The 17166-nt window shown below is 45.2% G+C and overlaps 1 protein-coding gene across 2 annotated transcripts in view; it reads left to right on the forward strand.

The window, feature by feature from the left end:
• The window catches only part of kirrel3l (kirre like nephrin family adhesion molecule 3, like), a 33163-nt gene extending 16247 nt beyond the window's left edge, over positions 1-16916 (forward strand). The window contains exons 2-15 of one of the 2 annotated variants that reach the window (XM_027286373.1): positions 4710-4865; positions 5505-5654; positions 7688-7845; positions 9358-9508; positions 9669-9774; positions 10107-10255; positions 10346-10473; positions 11700-11826; positions 11977-12077; positions 12789-12987; positions 13802-13921; positions 14133-14242; positions 14409-14498; positions 14622-16916. In XM_027286373.1, the coding sequence (XP_027142174.1) occupies positions 4710-4865; positions 5505-5654; positions 7688-7845; positions 9358-9508; positions 9669-9774; positions 10107-10255; positions 10346-10473; positions 11700-11826; positions 11977-12077; positions 12789-12987; positions 13802-13921; positions 14133-14242; positions 14409-14498; positions 14622-15113 (2237 nt within the window). In that variant the 3' untranslated portion in view covers positions 15114-16916. The remainder of the gene's footprint in view (positions 1-4709; positions 4866-5504; positions 5655-7687; positions 7846-9357; positions 9509-9668; positions 9775-10106; positions 10256-10345; positions 10474-11699; positions 11827-11976; positions 12078-12788; positions 12988-13801; positions 13922-14132; positions 14243-14408; positions 14499-14621) is intronic. The other variant, XM_027286374.1, reaches the window with a different exon arrangement.
• Positions 16917-17166: the final 250 nt, after the last annotated feature.

Genomic DNA, 17166 nt, shown 5'->3' on the forward strand with positions numbered 1-17166 from the left:
CAACGTGGGAGAGAAAGGATTGAAGAGCGGCTGGGACACATTAAGGTACGAGAGAGGAGGCCATCTGCAAAATCTGTAGAGATTCAAGATGAAGCTGTTTGCAACGGTCCAAGTCAAAGAAAAACAGAGATGCTCTCACACGTAGAGCATGTGTTGGGTGCTACGCGGCCATGAGTTGGTGGGTGGTATCTGTTGCTAACCCCCTTCAAACCCTCAGAAGTTCTGTAGGAGTCATGGTAATGAGCTTAGTGGCCAGATCAAACACGAGATGGGTGCATGGTCCCCTCTGGGACATACTCTTTGCTTCAGCTACCTCAGCACTACTGTCTACTTTGTATACACACACTCAAGCACACGCACACACACACAGAGAAAGGCAAAGACAAAAGAGCCTGACTCAAAACAAAGGGATAATAATTCCATACAGAGAGAAATGGAGCTTGCATTTTCCAGCCCGATTTAGAAGCCTTATCTAGACAAGGCACAATGGATGGCATTTGGGGAAAGGGGTTGTTTATTCCAAGCTTGACACTTTTTTTGCCAATTGCCTTGTTTTGTGCTGTGGATGTTTTTCTTCCTCATTTTCTCCTCTCCGGCTCTTATTGTGGAAAATTCACACCAGCCAGGCGCAGGATTTTGCCTCCACCGCTGGGGCAAAAAAAAAAAAAAACATGAGGCGCTATTTTTTAACATTTTAAATTATTACTGCACAGAGCAAATTGTCCAGTCGAGTTGAGAGCACTTATATTTATAGACCCCACAGGACTGGATGTTGCACTCTTTGCACTGGTTGGGAATGAGGACATGGGATGAAATCAGGACTAAAATAGGGACTCTCTTTGGAAACGCAGTTTGGAGCCTCTTAGAGTGAACATATGCAATTGAGTGCCATTGTAAAACACGGGGAAATGGACAGAGTACATTGCCTAAGCTGCTACAGACAAGAGAGTCTGATGTTATTTTCTGTTTTATTTGAAGGATCTGAGTTTTCAAATGATGGTTTAAGTTGATTTATAGCCTGTAATGCTGTTTTTTCTTTTTGTCAGATTACCAAAATGGCATACAGATTATGACTGTGGTGGCTTGCTAGTAAATGCACTGTACTGTGAGTGCGTGTTAGATCCACATTTTATCTAAAGGTCATCTGCAGTGCCATTATCTTTTTCAGTCTTTACCATCATGGCCGACCCTTACACATTTTTGAGTACTCTCCCTCACTCTCTCTCTCTCTCTCTCTCTCTCTCTCTCTCTCTCTCTCTCTCTCTCTCTCTCACACACACACACACACACACACACACACACACACACACACACACACACACACACACACACACACACGCACACACACACAGTGACTGGTTCAGTCTAATTCTATCAAGGCAGATGTCCTGTGGTGGACGGATCATTGCTGACATCTGTCCATCTCTTCCTGATCCTTCCTGATGTGAGTGTATCCCTATCAGTTCAGATGAAGGAGAGAGTGCAGGCCAGTGCCGGGGTCGACGCAAAGCTTTTTAATAGGTTGAGTCCAAGTCAGGGAGGCTGTTCTGCACTTAACTCCCACTATGTGACAGAAACAGCAAAGTCACTGTGTCAGAGTAACTGCTAAATGTTCCCTCCGGTGCCTGACAAGTTGCTTTCCCTATTAACACTGCCCCACCCTCCACACTTGTTCACACATTCAGATGCACACACTGGCATAAACATACATGGCACATTTTCAGACAGCCAGTCACACACTCAGCTTACACAGTCGAGCAGAAATGCACACACACAAATTTAAACCTATGTGCATCCAGCGGCGTGAAATGATATTCCATTTTGAGAAATCCGGATTAAAATGTATCAGGCCAAATGTGTTTTGACCTTGTTACTGAGGGATAGAAAAAGCACACATACACCATTACACACACAGCAAAGGTAAGAAATAAAGTTGTTTTTTTTTGTTTGTTTTTGTGACGAGCACCCAGAAATCTAAATTTTAACTGTAACATTAAGGCGCACCACATGTGGTACAACTAATCTACCCTGTACATGTTTACCTGCGTAGCATTCAAGGCGACATGGTAAATAAACCTTCATCTACTGCAGAAATATTCTGGATTCTGGGGATTCATATCTTTCTTTTCAAATATGTTTCAATTGCAGCCAAAAGACAAACTCCTCATTTTGAGTCTGGTGAAAACACTGAAACACTGGTGTTGTGGTGTTAGTACTATATGTACGTGACACCGCAGCACACCAAGAACAAGCTTTTTCACACCCACAGCTCCATACTTCTTCTGACTGCCTTTCCTCCACTGTTTCTTTGTCTGGTTCTGTTCCTCCCTCTCTCCCCGTCAGAAATGTATTCATGTAATTAAGCTGCTAATACACCGTCAAAGAATTGTCTAATTCAGCAAGGAGGAATTAAAGGAATCTGGCATGAGTCATTAGCCAGTCGAGATGTTCTGTTGAGCATTTTCAATAAGCGATCTGGAGAGCAATGAATCACTCATATGGTGTGGAGACATTCGCTACAGCACATACTCTCTACTCTATATTTATACGCCTGTATATGTATGTGTGAGTGCTCATGGTGTTAATTGCCATATGTGAGCATGAGAAATTGTATGTGGGTGAGGTAAAGAAAAACAATCGAATGCATGTAATCCATCTCAACAATCAACCAATGCAGTGAATTATTACCCATTGTAAACATTTAGATACTCTGGGCAAGATACTTAATTGCAATCAATGTTTGTACTGTTGCAAGTACAAAGAGGAAAATCCCCAACCCGCTTTGCAAGTGGAGGCATATGAAAACGCTCAATAGCTCATAAAGAGTGTTGGGGACAGGCAGGCAGACTGTAAAAACAGCATTTTTGAACGTATGATGGGAAAATGCCAGCCTTCGCTAAACGCCTAATAGCCTGAGCTAGAAGACGATTCACTTCTCATTGACGCTCTTAAATTGGCCTCTTTTGATCCACGGTGCGTGACACACACACAGCCTACCTGTTTGCAACCATAGCTCGATAGGCTTTTCAAACCCTTTGGTAAAATGATGTACAGTGAGAAATCAAGTGAGCCAACATGCATTGTTCTCTGATCTTTTATTTTTCTGTTCAATTATCTATTAACATCTCCTCTGGTCCAGATGGAGAGTCAGGGAGAATGGGCACATGTGAAAGTTGGTTTTGAGGCGTTTGTTGAGAAAATGCAACGGTCTGAGCCATGGAGAACTCACGTTCCTGATGAACTCACTGTTTGGCGGCTTTAATTGTGCTGTTGGGCGACAGAGGCAGGAGGGTGCAATGGGAGAGGGGAGGTGAGAGGGCAGGGTTCAGTCTATGGTGCACCCTGAGATGAAGTGGATAATTGAGTGCAGAATAAACACTGCCAACAAGCTCGGAAGCCCCCCTTTCAAAAAGAAATAAAAACTGGCGAGAACTGAGTTAGAAAGTGGGGGAAGAGACGGGCAAAGAGAAAAGGGGTGAGAGAGAGAGAGAGAGAAAATCCCAGCTACCCTCTGGGGGAAAAGCTGCTATTGAAAAGCTATTAAACTTGCATTTAGCAGGATTGATTGGAAATGAAGAGGCCTATTAAAAGAGAGGGACAAGGGGACAATAGCGCGTCTCTGGCCGCCGTATGTTGCCCTCCTTTCAGCGGCTTTCTTCGCTGGGAGGGAGGGAGGCAACCCTGTCTGTTTAAGCGCTCCCACCAAGAGAAGCAGTTCAGGGGGGGCTTAGCAATGCCTGAATAGAACTCTCTTTATCTTCTTCTGTCCCCCTTCCCTTCCATTCTCCACTGAGCAACAAAGAAAGAGAGAAGAAGAATGAGAGAAGGTTTTTTTTTGTTTTTTTTTAAGTCCTCTTCGCGACTCACACAGACACCCCACTTAGATAACCAACCAACTGCCTTTCTCCCTCTCCTCCTACCTTCCCCTATGGATTAGTTACCTCTGGAGTGTTGCCATCTTCCCTGCCAGTGGGATTTGTAATTCTCAATCTTTAGCATAGTGGAAAAAAACTGTTGGAACCATGGATCCATATTCACGCTGTGTTTCTGTATGGGTGTGAAGGCAGGCCAGCCAATCCAGTGAGACTGTGTGCCATACTTAAACACAGCAGTGGAACGGCGGCAGGTGTCTCCGCTGACTTTCAGCAGGCTCAAACGGATGGCTCCCCTGGGAACTTTAATGGAGTTTTGATTGTTTAACATCCATTTTTACAAAAAAGCACACAGAAAGAGTGGCACATTTTTCTCCCCAGAAGTGTGTTTGCCTCATGTCAGCGAGCATATAAACATATGGTCTCGGGAAAGAGCTAAATAAGTTATGAGGCGCAGCTGACTCTTCTTCTTAGAAGCCACATATATAGGGGAGAAAAAATATTTTCACACATGCCAGCCCCCTCTGTCCTCTCAGTAAGTGCCAACAGTGAAAACAAGAGCAAGCTGACCAGTTCATGGAAGTCTGCTCTCTTTTCGTACTTTCTTCCTCACACCCCTTACAGTGCAAGTTTCACTTTCCTCATGCTACACCTCTGCTGGCTCTGCAGAAATGTACCGCCAATACATTCTCTGAAATGCCATTAGCAGCATTCTGCGTGCCTGTATATTTTATACCTATTTTGTGAATTTCAGTATGAATTGTCCATCTGCCATCATGAAAATGTGAATTCCAAGTGATGTTATATTCACACCATGCCTTCTCTCTTTTTCCTCAGCCGCCACCCAAGCAGCCTACTTCTCCCAGCAGCCCCAGGACCAGGTGGTTGTGGCTGGTCAGTCAGTGACTCTACCCTGTGTCATTGTGGGTTATCGGGGAATGGTACAATGGACCAAAGATGGCCTTGCGTTGGGTGGAGAGAGAGACCTACCAGGTATTATCACTGGCCTTTTATTTCTGTCTGTCTGTCCCCCTTTTACTTTTCTCTCCTGCTTTCTGTGTGTTTATTGCTCTCTCTGTCTTAGTCTGTCTTGCTGCGATCAATGCCAAGTCTCATTAGAAACCAAGTCTCTCTCTGTCAAACGTTGGAGTTTTACGCAAATAAATGTTTAGAGAACAATGTACCTCAGACAGGTCGGCTGCTGCTGCACACACCAAACTTTAATTTGTTGCTTAGCATTTTAAGGGTCTTGTAAGAAGGTAGATAATCAATTGGCTTTTGTCACGCACTGACATTTAAATGTGTGGCAGACTAGAGAAAAGGTGTAGAGGCTTCCTCTTGACCTTAGACACCCCATCTTTATTGTGTCTGTGTTTAAAGGACAGACTCCCCATGCAGCTGCCTTCTCACGTGTTGCATTTGCAGCCTCACACTGCTCTGCTAACAGAACGGCTCAATTCCTGTCCCAGTGAGGTGCTGCTTGCCTTCATTTGTGTCTTACAGAGCCTCGCCACGTTTCTCTCGCCTTTGTTCAAGGCACAAGTCTGTTCATTTTATAGTCCTTTCATTATGTGTTTGTTGTTGGTTGGTTTGTTTGTCTCTGACTCTATTCTCTGTGCTGGCTTCACGCAGGTTGGACGCGTTATTCCTTAATGGGCGACCCGCTATCAGGCGAGCACAGCTTGCTGATCGATTCGGCAGAGTTGGCGGATGACGCGGTGTATGAGTGTCAGGCTACACAGGCGGCACTGCGCTCCCACCGTGCCAAGCTCACTGTACTAGGTAAGATACACAGCTCATGCATGATCCTCACAGCCAACCCTCGTGCCAAGGCCGACAGGCTGGAGCACTTGGGAACAATCAAGCGAGTGTCTTCATCATAAAACACAAAAGCATGTAGGCAAATATAAAAGTCACACATGTACAATCCAAATCTGAAACCCAACTTATCATAGAGAAAAAATACATCAACACTCCTGTGATTTGCAATTCATAAAACAATCTCTTATCACCCCTCAAAGATAACTCCATTGTAAATCTAGTTTCCGGGTTAAAAAAAAAAAGGCATGTATTGAAAGTATAATTCAAATCAAGTGGGGCTCAGTCAGGAAATTCAGATAGAAAAAAAGGAAACCCCTCTGCTCTCAGTAGCGGTAATCAAGACTGTGGACGTCTAGGATAATGTGATTGCTGCAGTCACAAATGACTTGCGTAGTCGCTTGAAAGTCAAGGTCTGCACAGTTAGCACATTTTACAGTGAGCCACAACATTTGTCAACCGCAAGGCGGATTTTACATTAACATGATGTGAGTGATCTACTTCTTCACACAGACGTTCAGAGGTGGTGGGGTGGCTGGTGGGGGGATAAGGCCGAGAAGGAGGAGGAGGGCCAGGTCTTTAGGGAATTGGAATCAGCAAAGCACTGCTGGCATCTGGTGGCATGCAAAGGAATATCACATATTAATTAGTCCTGTCAAATGTCCATATATTCACCTAGAAGCAAGTATTATACAGAAAGAGGGGGGAACTCAGAGGGGACAGTCACACACACATGATGCTGCAGCAGCTCATGCCACAACCCAATGCATTCATCCCAGAGCTTGTTGTCTTTGAATCTAATTGTTGCCATTAAGGTCAGGGTGCTAAACATAGGTTGCCATAGAAAGGCAAGCAGAGTGAGATCACAAGCAGAAAAGAACATGTCAACTAAATTAATAGATGCAGAGAGTTCATTTGTGTTCATCAGCCCACCTTTCTGTGTGTCACTGTCAAAGCTGAACAGGGCAGCACAAAGCACTATGGTCATCACATGCCCACACAGAGCCATGAAGATGCCTGTGGAGGCTGCAAAGAAAGTTGATAAAACTGCTTTTCTACATTAAATCCACCCCGAAAGACAGAGGCAGGTGCTTCATAAACATTATGTGCATTTCATATCATATCAACATATAAATCAGGGTTGCACCCTTAGGAACCTATGGTTTANCCCCGAAAGACCAAGGCAGGTGCTTCATAAACATTATGTGCATTTCATATCATATCAACATATAAATCAGGTGCAACCCTTAGGAACCTATGGTTTATTTGTGGACATAAGGAGTGTTAAAGAGAAGGGGGGTGTTTCCTGTGCACGTGTATGGGTGTGCACACGCCTGTATATGTGTGTGTGTAAATCAATGTGGCCAGATGAGACCAAAGCAATCCTGCACAGTCAAAGGAGTCAACGGCGGGAGTGCAGTCAGGGGAATCGGCATGGAAATTAAAATCACCTAGCACTCGGATTCCATTAGTGTCCGTGCCGCGGCAGCGGAAGGACCTCTGACAATTCAGATACACAGAGTGAAATTGGTTCGGTGGAGGGAGCGAGAAAGGCCAGCACAAACCCCATGTTTACGCCTTCTCTTATTGGTTGGGGAGATAGACGCCTTCATCAGGGGTGGCACGCTTGGCTTGCCAGTGGTGCGTGCGAAACCATGCAAATAAATGAACAAATAAGCAATTCAGTTGAAACATCACTGCAACAGTAAGAGCAAATAGAGTAATAATGCTAGTCCCAAGAAAGGAAATAAATAAGGCTGTTTTTTTTCCAAATGACAACTGTTCTTGGTCTTTTCTCCTGTCTGAAACTACACCTTGTTAAACACACACATGGCCATAATAAGATATTGTTTGCTTCTTTCGCTGTTGCGATATATTGATGCTGAGCTGAAAGCAACAGAAACCTCAATAGCAGTATGACTTCTTTGTGGATCTGTGCTGGCCTGGAGATGTAATGAGTTTTCTGTTTTGAGTGGTATGTTTGTTCTGCTTTACAGTTCCTCCTTCAGACCCTGTGGTGGAGGGTGGCCCTGTTGTACGTCTTAAGGCCCACACAGCACACAACCTCACCTGCAAAGCCTCAGGAGCCAAACCTGCTGCTGAGATTACCTGGTACAGAGATGGAGAGGTCATGGAGTCTGCAATTTATTCCAAGGTGAGAAACAGATCTATGCCCAGCATTATCTTTCAATCACTAACACCCACATGATATTTCAAAACGTAACAGCGGGTAGAAGTAAATGCAAAGCTATTCAGAAATATTTTCTCTTAGGGTATAATACTCTTTTGTCTTCCGCTTCTCTTTTTACTTTTCTCATCTTTCTTCCACGGTATCACAGTTTGTTTTTTTTATCACCACCCTTCTCTTGCACGATCTGTTCGCTCACTCTCTGCAGTCCCCCTCCCATTTTCACTCAAGCCTGACACCCACCCCACCCCACACCCCTCAACCCCTCCCCCCCCACCTCCTCCTCCTCCTCCTCCTCTGCNCCTCCTCCTCCTCCTCCTCTCCCTCTACCCCCCCCCCCTTTGCTCGCTAATGCAGCGACACTACAGCATAACTGGAGCATGCCAAAGCTCAGACAGGCATGAGGGTTTCATACAGTAGAGTTTCTGCAGAGAAGAAATCAGCCACAACAATGCAGAAACACAATGGGGATGCGCCGGAGCGTAAGCCAGCAACGGCTGGGAAAGTGTCACATTTTTCATGCTCTCTGACCACGCTAAACGACGCTAAACGCCACATTTAAGGAGGCGAGAGCCTGCAGTGAGATGAGGAGGGAAGAGGATTGGAGGAGAGGGGGGGTGAGAGGAGAGGAGAGGAGAAGAGAGGAGAGGAGAGGAGAGGAATACAGGGGTGGGGTGGGGGGGGATATAGAGTTATCTAGTGAGATAGCATTGTGAAACAAGAGAGAATTTCCAACATTAAGAAGTGAGACATGGGGGAGGAGAAAGCTTTGTCCGAGAGAGGAGTGGTGACAGGGAATGATGTGATTTGATCTAGCATAAAAATGCTTTTTGTGTGTCTGGCTGAGGAAGTGAAAGCATGCTTCCATTGATTTGGCTGTCCAGGGAAAAGGCTCAGCTTGCCCTTGCTCTTTTCCAAAGATGTGTGACACTTCTTCCTCACTGTCACCACCCAAAAAAACAGACACGCTGGAACATTGGCCATCACAGTTTTTTCTCAGTGTGTGTGTTTGTGTGTGTGTGTGTGTGTAAGGAAGGGAGGGAGAAAGTGAGAGAGCAGTGAGCCATATCCTCAGAATCTACACCTTTCCTCACTTAGGCGTATTGATTTCTGTGAGCAGTAAATAGATTTAAAAGATGATGACAAACAAGGAGCGCTGACGGGGAACACTCTCAGAAATGTGGGAACAGCACAATATCCCCTGCTGCATCATAAAATATAAGATTTAACTGCCACGCCAAAGAACGGGATGGCAATTTTAATGCCTCCCACATGAAGAAATAAGACCTGCGGTGTCATAGAGATATTCCTAAGTGGTGCGATCACAAATGGCAAGTGACTTGCTTTTGGGACATTGAGCTGATGTGCAGTTCAACTCGACTGTAATGGAGTCACACTTTAAAAGTATAGTTTTTAAACTGTTGCTCAGACCTCCAGCCGCATCTAACAGTCCCTCTGCATTGTTGTGCAACTCTACAGACACTAATGGAGGATGGAAAGAGGGAGTCGGCTGTCAGTATGCTTCCAATCGTCCCTGAGGATAGCGACTCTGGACGCACCTACACCTGCAGGGTTCTGAACCCAGCTGCCCCCGCTGGACGACAGACATCAGTCACTATCAATGTCCAGCGTGAGTGTCCAGGCATCAGTTTTCCTATAAAGACCACAAAAACAGTGCATGCTATGTACAATAATCTCTAAAGCACATTTAATTCTGTTGCACTGTTAAAAGGTGAATTATACTAAGTTGTATATTCATGTCAGTAATGTAAAGGTTTTCCTTCTTACAGACCCTCCCTCGGTGACCCTATCAGTCCAGCCTCAGACTGTGACTGAGGGAGCCAAGGTTCTCTTCATCTGCTCTGCTTCAGCCAATCCTGAAATCACTGGATACAGGTATCTATCCTTCCTTTTAATCTTAGTTTTACTCTGATCCTGCCATTATCTACACAGAGCCAGCAGTCAGAGATGATAGAGCGCAATCACACGACGTCGAGACATTATATGCTGCCAACATGCCAATCAGAGTAAAGATGTCATCCAAAAGAAGCTGTACAAGCATGCAAGCGTTTAGTAGATTCATCGGGTTAAATGGGATGCTTGATTGGCAGCGTTTGATTGTGAATGGCACAAGCCATGAATCAGCTAATAGCCACTTTGATACGCTTGGCTAAGTACCTTTCCTGAACTAATGCAGCGGCGTAATTTGATTATTCATCTGTCCCCAGGTGGTCAAAAGGAGGAGTTCCCATCTCTGAAGCAAACGGGGACAGCCTTGAGGTGACAGTAGACTACTCCTACTTCACAGACCCTGTCTCCTGTGAGGTGTCCAACTCTGTGGGGAGCACCAATGTCAGCACCCTGGTCGATGTCCAATGTGAGTATAACTTTAGGCAAACATTCTATACAGTGTGACCAAGCAGTCTCTTATTGTTTGTAACTGGATGTCTGTGTTGCTTCACCCTAGTTGGCCCCAGACTGCTGTCGGAGCCTAAGCCAATGACGGTGGACATTGGGATGGATGCAGCCTTTACTTGCGCATGGACTGGAAACCCTCCTCTGACCCTGGCTTGGACAAAGCAGGGATCCAGCGTGGTAAGGCAACAAACATTTGTCACCACTTTGTCTTGGTGGAAAGCTTCAACACCATCCCTCCGGAGAGAAACATTCATACATGGCCTTGAGGCATGAATCCCTCACACTTTTCCCCCACACGTTCCTTTTCAGGCTGAATCTTCAACACCTCCTCTCTCCATGCCCCCCTGAGGGCTAAAGCCTCTGGCAGAAAGCTGTCTGTCCACTGACACATTCATACAGCATCATCAGGGCACATGACATGCTGTCATAACTCTAACTCGTTCGATTGCTCAATCAATCAATCAGTCAACCAGTGAGCCAAGGTGTGGTTGAAACTAACAGAATTACAACATGTGCTGCAACTTTTAGAGCAGCATCTCTGCCTCTTAGACATTAAAAAGGCCCGACTGCACTTGAGTATCCATTTCCTCAAAGTCAATTTCGTAGGTGGAACAAATGGGACATTTCCACCTTCACTTTACATCAAAGTGTTTCAATGCACGCACACACCATCATTGGGAACATCCCATAGGAGCTTCTCTCCTGGCGACTAATATAATTTCTGAGGCGATGCTGGAGAAAACACACCCAGTAAAGAATGCTGCGGGAATGGCGTAAGCGATGCTGTCATCTCAAAAGAGTGAACGCTTTTAGCCCCTCTGAGAGGAAACGCGCAGGCATTTTTCTAATCCACCCACTGCCACTGTCCCTCACACAGCCATGGGTAATGGATTAATTGGGTTAGTCCATAAGTGTGTTGAAATAAAAAAAAAAAATGGAGAGAGTGAAAGGTGGGGGGGGGATTCTGGAGAGGGATGGAGGGAGGACGGAGTGTGGGTAAATGGATTAATCACAGCTTGATGGAATGACAGGATCAATGAGCTAAGGAGTGAGTGAGTGTAGCAGCTCCAAAGGCTAGGGCCCACTCACACCATAGTATGCTCTGTTCTGTCCCCACTGTTTAATTACAACAATCTCCCCAGCAGCACAGTCACTCAGCGGTGGCTGGAGTGTTTAATGCTGTGATTAAAGCTCTTCACAATGAAATTAAACTCAAACCGCCAGCATTTGTTACAATGGTCAGCCCACCTCTGTGCTGCCTCCACAATGAGTAGGCCACTGATAAAGGTCCCGGTCTCCTTTGTCTGCCCTTTCTCCCCACCACCACCTCATTCTTGTTCTCTATCTCCCTTGTTCTCTCTCTCTGACACGCTTCTCACTTGTCTCTCTGGATTTCTCACTAGGTGCTCAGTAATGGTAACACCTTGCAGCTGAAGGCTGTTACCCAGGAGGATGCTGGAACATACACCTGCAAGGCCATCGTGCCCCGGATTGGAGTTTCAGAAAGAGATGTCACCCTAACTGTAAATGGTGAGTGTACAGAGTTGTTTGTAATGTTTGGATGTGTTGAAAAAGTGGCACGGAAATTGTCAATTTGGCATTAGTCAGTGTTTTAAAATATCTTTTTACCTTTTTTTTTTTAAATTCTCTGCTCTACTCTTTCTTTCTTCCTCACACCAGGCCCACCTATCATCACAGTGGAAGCCACGCAGCATGCCATCAAACACTCCAAGGGCAAGCTCGAGTGTCGGGTGGAAAGCAGTCCCCCGCCTGATAAGATTGTAAGTGAGCCTCTTGTTTGTGTTGTGCTTTATCCACTTATGTTTAAGAGTTAACATACTCCGTGTTCATTCTAGCCACACCCACACGAGATGGAGGACTCAGTGTAACTTCATCCCTGACCTCAGCGTCACACCTTTGCACCACCGCATCTCCACCTCACACTCTAACAAATATATACACACACATATTCACAACTATAATTGCAGACACATTGACTGGAGAGATAGTTGACTTGGGGGGGAGAGCTGTGGGAGACTTGGCTTCCTGCAGCTTTCAGCCAAACCGCATTCAATTAGCGGCCCAAGAGGCATCACTCGGCTGACCCTGTTGAACTGCCGAACGTACGCTGGGCTGAGAGAGGATAATTAGGGTGTGAGGAGGAGTGAGAGACAGGTGCCCTGCTGGCCCTGCGAGAGACAGCAGAGAGGAGCCTTGTATCATAGTGCAGCTACCTAACCCCCCTTAGGCCTCACCTGCAGGGCAGACGTGGGAGGCAGCTTAAACATGAGCCTGTGAGCTGTGTCAGCCACGAAGCACCTTAGAGGTCGGCAGGGAAGGCAGAACAGAGAAAGAAACTGGTGTTCAGTCAGTGGTAGGCAGGGATCTAAGGATAAACAGCCACGCAGGCCTCTACTTTGCTCACCGGTGAGGAATTCTTCATTAAAAAATGACTTACTCCCTGTTGTCTATTCTCCCGTTCCTCTCCACAGGTGTGGACGTTTGGAGACATGAGCCTGTCCTCTGGTTCCTCCGGTCGTTACTCAGTGCAGACGGTAACCAGCGACCATGGCGTCGTGTCTTCTCTGGTGCTGTCAGAGACTCTGGCACAGGACTTCCAGCTGCGCTACAACTGCACTGCTTGGAACCGCTTCGGCACTGACACCGCCCTGGTCACACTGAAGGAGCAAGGTACACACTGACAAGCTTAATAATCCCCACCAGAGACCTCTGCTGAAGCTACAGTGATACTCTCAATCCTAGCTGTGAAGGGGCCAGATTAGGTGAAGGCAGTGCCCCTGCCTTGCGCTTATCTTAATTATACTCCTCTAATCGATATGATTTAATCAGCAGATGGTTCCTTTAATGAATATGTTTGCCCCATAATATATATATTGATTGGGGACAAAAGTCAATTAGAGGAAGCCACATGTGTTTGCGGTTGGACTCATATTCTCAATCACTGTCTCAGAGCCAAGTTCAGGCTGCAACCGCTTTAAGTGATCTTAAAATTAAGCAGTAGTACTACTACACTGATGCTTGTGAAAGACTTTGTTGCAACAGACACCAAAAATAAGGTCCTCGCCAGTAATTTACATCAACATAGCAGAGCAGGGTCTCCAGAGAAATGGGCGGCGGTATCTCCTGGAATCTCTAATTAGATTACTGTCTGTTGCTTCATTGCATGTCAGGCCTTGTTACCCTTCTTTCAGAGAGATTAGAGACAATAGCCAGGCTGTGGGTTGCCGGATTGTCCGCATGAGCATACGCCAGCTGTGAGCAGGACAGGGCTTACCGTGGATGAATTTATATAGGCGCTGACGTTTCTGGGATTAGCAAGACAAATGAATGGATCTCTTTCTTTCTGTTGCTCTGATCTGCACGTTCTTGACACTGACAACCTATGTTCTGCTATCTCTCATTTCACCCCTCCCCCCCTCTCTTGACAACCATCTACACCCACCCCCTGCTCCACACTTTTCTTCTATTACTGTTCATATTACAGAAGCCCTGCCTATATTGATAATTGTTGGTGGAGCAGTAGGTGGAGGCTGTGTCCTGCTCATCTGCGTCATCACTCTGGTCTCTCTCTGCTGCAGGCACACAGGCAAAGGTGAGCTCAATGGTTAGTATGGGCAAGAGGGTCAACAGCCAATTCTTCAGATCTAAAAAAAATCTAAGTCTTTTTTCATTTGTGAGCCGAAAATTGGACAGTTTCTGTCTAATTTTTGTGCCACTTCACTCCATGTTTTAATCATTTTTTTTATGTCAATTTTGATGTACATGTCTGCACGGTAATGTCAAGTAAAGCTTCCTCTTATTTTCAATCCTCACAGGTAAAAGGTGCACTCGTCTTTCCAAGAGTGACATCAGAGTTCAGATTGTTCACAGTGATCACAATGCTACACGTGGCAATGATGATGAGGAGGATGTCAAAGAGCCCATGGTACGTTTTTTTTGTTCACCCTCTCTGCATGCCAAATATCTCTGTGGATGGCGAGGGAAAATTCACATTAACACTGTAATGTAATATTCATATTTTGTTTTGTTCTTCTTCAAGTGAGGTCTTGTTCATCCTTGTAATTCTTCAAAAATGCTTGGTCTTCCCTCAGGCTCCGAATAGCAGTGAATCTCCTGGGACGTCTCGCACAGAACACAGCGACCTCCTGGAAGAGGAGGAGGATGAGAGATCGGACATCAAGGTAAAACTGAAAATGCTCACTTGAAGAAACAGACTCGAAATAGCAAGTATGCATTGTTTTCATTTATTATACATAATGCAGAACTATGCAAAGTTCATGATTAATTTTATTTCTCCCATTAAGGATCCCACCAATGGCTACTACAACGTCCGTGGCCACGAAGACCGCAATATCCGCAGCAGTGGATTCTCTGAATATGTGCCCAACTCTCGGCCAGTCTACACTCCATCACAGCTGCCCTCCCCCAGCCCAATGTATGGTCAGCATGGCACCCAGCCTCGTATCTATGACTTCTCCCACCGATACGCAACCACCACAGCTGGCAGAACCGCATACGAACAGCAGCAAGCTGCCCAGCAGCAGCCCGCCCAGCCAGCCAGCGTTTATCCCACTGATCCTGCCTACAGTGGCTCTGCTTACCTGCCTGCTACCTATGGTCGTGCCTTCACCAGCTACGTTAAGCCTGCTTCCTATGAAAAGGTGGATGCGTATGACCAATCAGATCAGGCCAGCAAGGTGTCCAGCTCGTCTCGCTTCTCTTATGCCTCTTCACAAGTGTCCTCTCAGCAGTCTGACTATGGCCGGCCCTCACAGCGTATGCAGACCCATGTTTGAATGGACAAAGAAATTGGAAAAAAGAAGAGTACAGGAGCAGTCAGTAGATAACCATTGTCACCTCCACATACATGTGTGGCTGGACTAACATGAACAGAGACTTTCTTTACTCGGACGGTCCTTCAAGGACACGATTGGACAGTATTTGGAGGGAGTTGATTTAGGTTATCGGATAACCTTTAAATGTTGTGATGGTTTGAACGATCTACAACAATGCTAACTGTGGAGCTCCTGAGCTGGAGAATTCAGCAGATTGTGATGTTCAAGTCAAACTTATGATTACAGTGTGATACCTCACCAGGTTATCTCTACATGATGACCACCCAAACCTGTGGAGATATTCTGTCAGTGCGAAGGGCCAACTAGAAAATGAATCAAATGCATCTCCGGAATTTGGGTGGCCAAAATGACTGGGGTAGCCATTTACCTGCCTTCCAGAGTTTACTTTGTGTCAACATGAAATGTCAAACTCTAAAATACTTTGAAAAACGATATGACAAGCTAAGACATATTTGAGGAAAAAAACAGATACGAACAACCTATTGTTGTCTGTCATTTGGTGTTTTGTTGGCATGCGAAAGGAATTCTAAGCACATTTGTGTCTCTATCATCAACAAAAGACTGAGCTATCCACAGAGAAAGACAAACTATTCTGCACAACAGGCTAGCTCTACTGACCAACAAGTGCTACAGGCACTGTACTGTATGAAGAGTCTAATCAGCAGTGGGATACTTCTGGCCTGAGCTGTATTCCTGGAGCTTCTTCTGATAATAACCCTAACATGTTGGACTTAGCAGTGTTGCTTACCGGTGGATAAGAGAAGGAGATATGAAGAGAATGTGTATTTTAGCCTTCATTGTTAAGGAGGACTATGTGTTAACTGTGTGTTGTACCAAGATGGACAAGGTGAGGCCATGAAAACCCAAAGATGGTGATAATTTTATGGGGAGAAAACAGGGGTGGAGGCTGAATACTAATGTCCTTCCCCTGGTATTGTTTTCTGATTGTAAAATGAAGAGTAGTGGAGTTGGGGGGGGACTTACAAGAACAATCAAAAGTGGTGGTTTTGGAATGGTGGCAATCTTGAATTTGAAATAAACTTGAATGCAGCGTCAACTTAAGCTGGCTCAGGTGGGGAAAGACAGTCCTAATGTGGACCACACACTCAAGTTTTACAACTCAATCAAATTGTCTCAATATGTTTACAAGAAACAGTACTACCCTGAAACACTACGTATCTGTACAAATGGCTGAGCCCATACTTTCTCTCTGTTGCATGCAAATAATGTGTCTAGTGAAAATCTTCAGCGTTAATATTCATGTCCATTTCATGTTCGAGACATTGGTTTCTTCACCTGGCCCAGTTGCATTCCAGTTCCTGGATGTTTCAGTATGGACACCTGTACTGCCATTCGTCTAAAAAAGCTGTTACCAGGCAGCCTGATGAGAGAACAAATGTCACTTAAAGTGAGGAGGCAAACATCATCGCTTGTCTTTATTTTTATATTTTATATAAGCCTTAATGTACAGCGTGTAAGCTGCTCTATTGTAAAGTATCTTTATATACATATGTATCTATCTTGGTTGATTTATTTTGGTCCACAGATTTCCTTCTCTAAGTTGTTCATCAATCATTGAATGCAGTTACTATGCTTTTTTTTGGGAGGGGGGGGACAACTAATTGCCATTTGTTTGTTCATTCTTTTAATAATGTATTAAGAATTTTATTTGCTAAAAATGAGCTACCGTTGCTTGTACCTTTGTACACATATTTATATTTAAATAAAACCATTTCCGATAAAGAGCTGGCTGGTGTAAATCCTGAGTTATCAGCCTGGTGAGCAGCTTCATTGGGCATGGGGAACAGCGACAAACAAAGCTTTCCATGTAGCAACAGTGATGAATACATAAATTAGCAGAACTGTCTATGTTGATTTTCCTATTCCCCCAGTGGTGCATTGCTTTTAATGAAGACAGATGAGATAGTCGAACCCCCACTGTATGTGTATCCACCTCCCGAAGTCAACATGCCCATCTCGTAGGGTAATAGGA

This window comes from Larimichthys crocea, chromosome XIII, assembly GCF_000972845.2.
Source record: "Larimichthys crocea isolate SSNF chromosome XIII, L_crocea_2.0, whole genome shotgun sequence".
Lineage (NCBI taxonomy): Eukaryota > Metazoa > Chordata > Actinopteri > Sciaenidae > Larimichthys > Larimichthys crocea.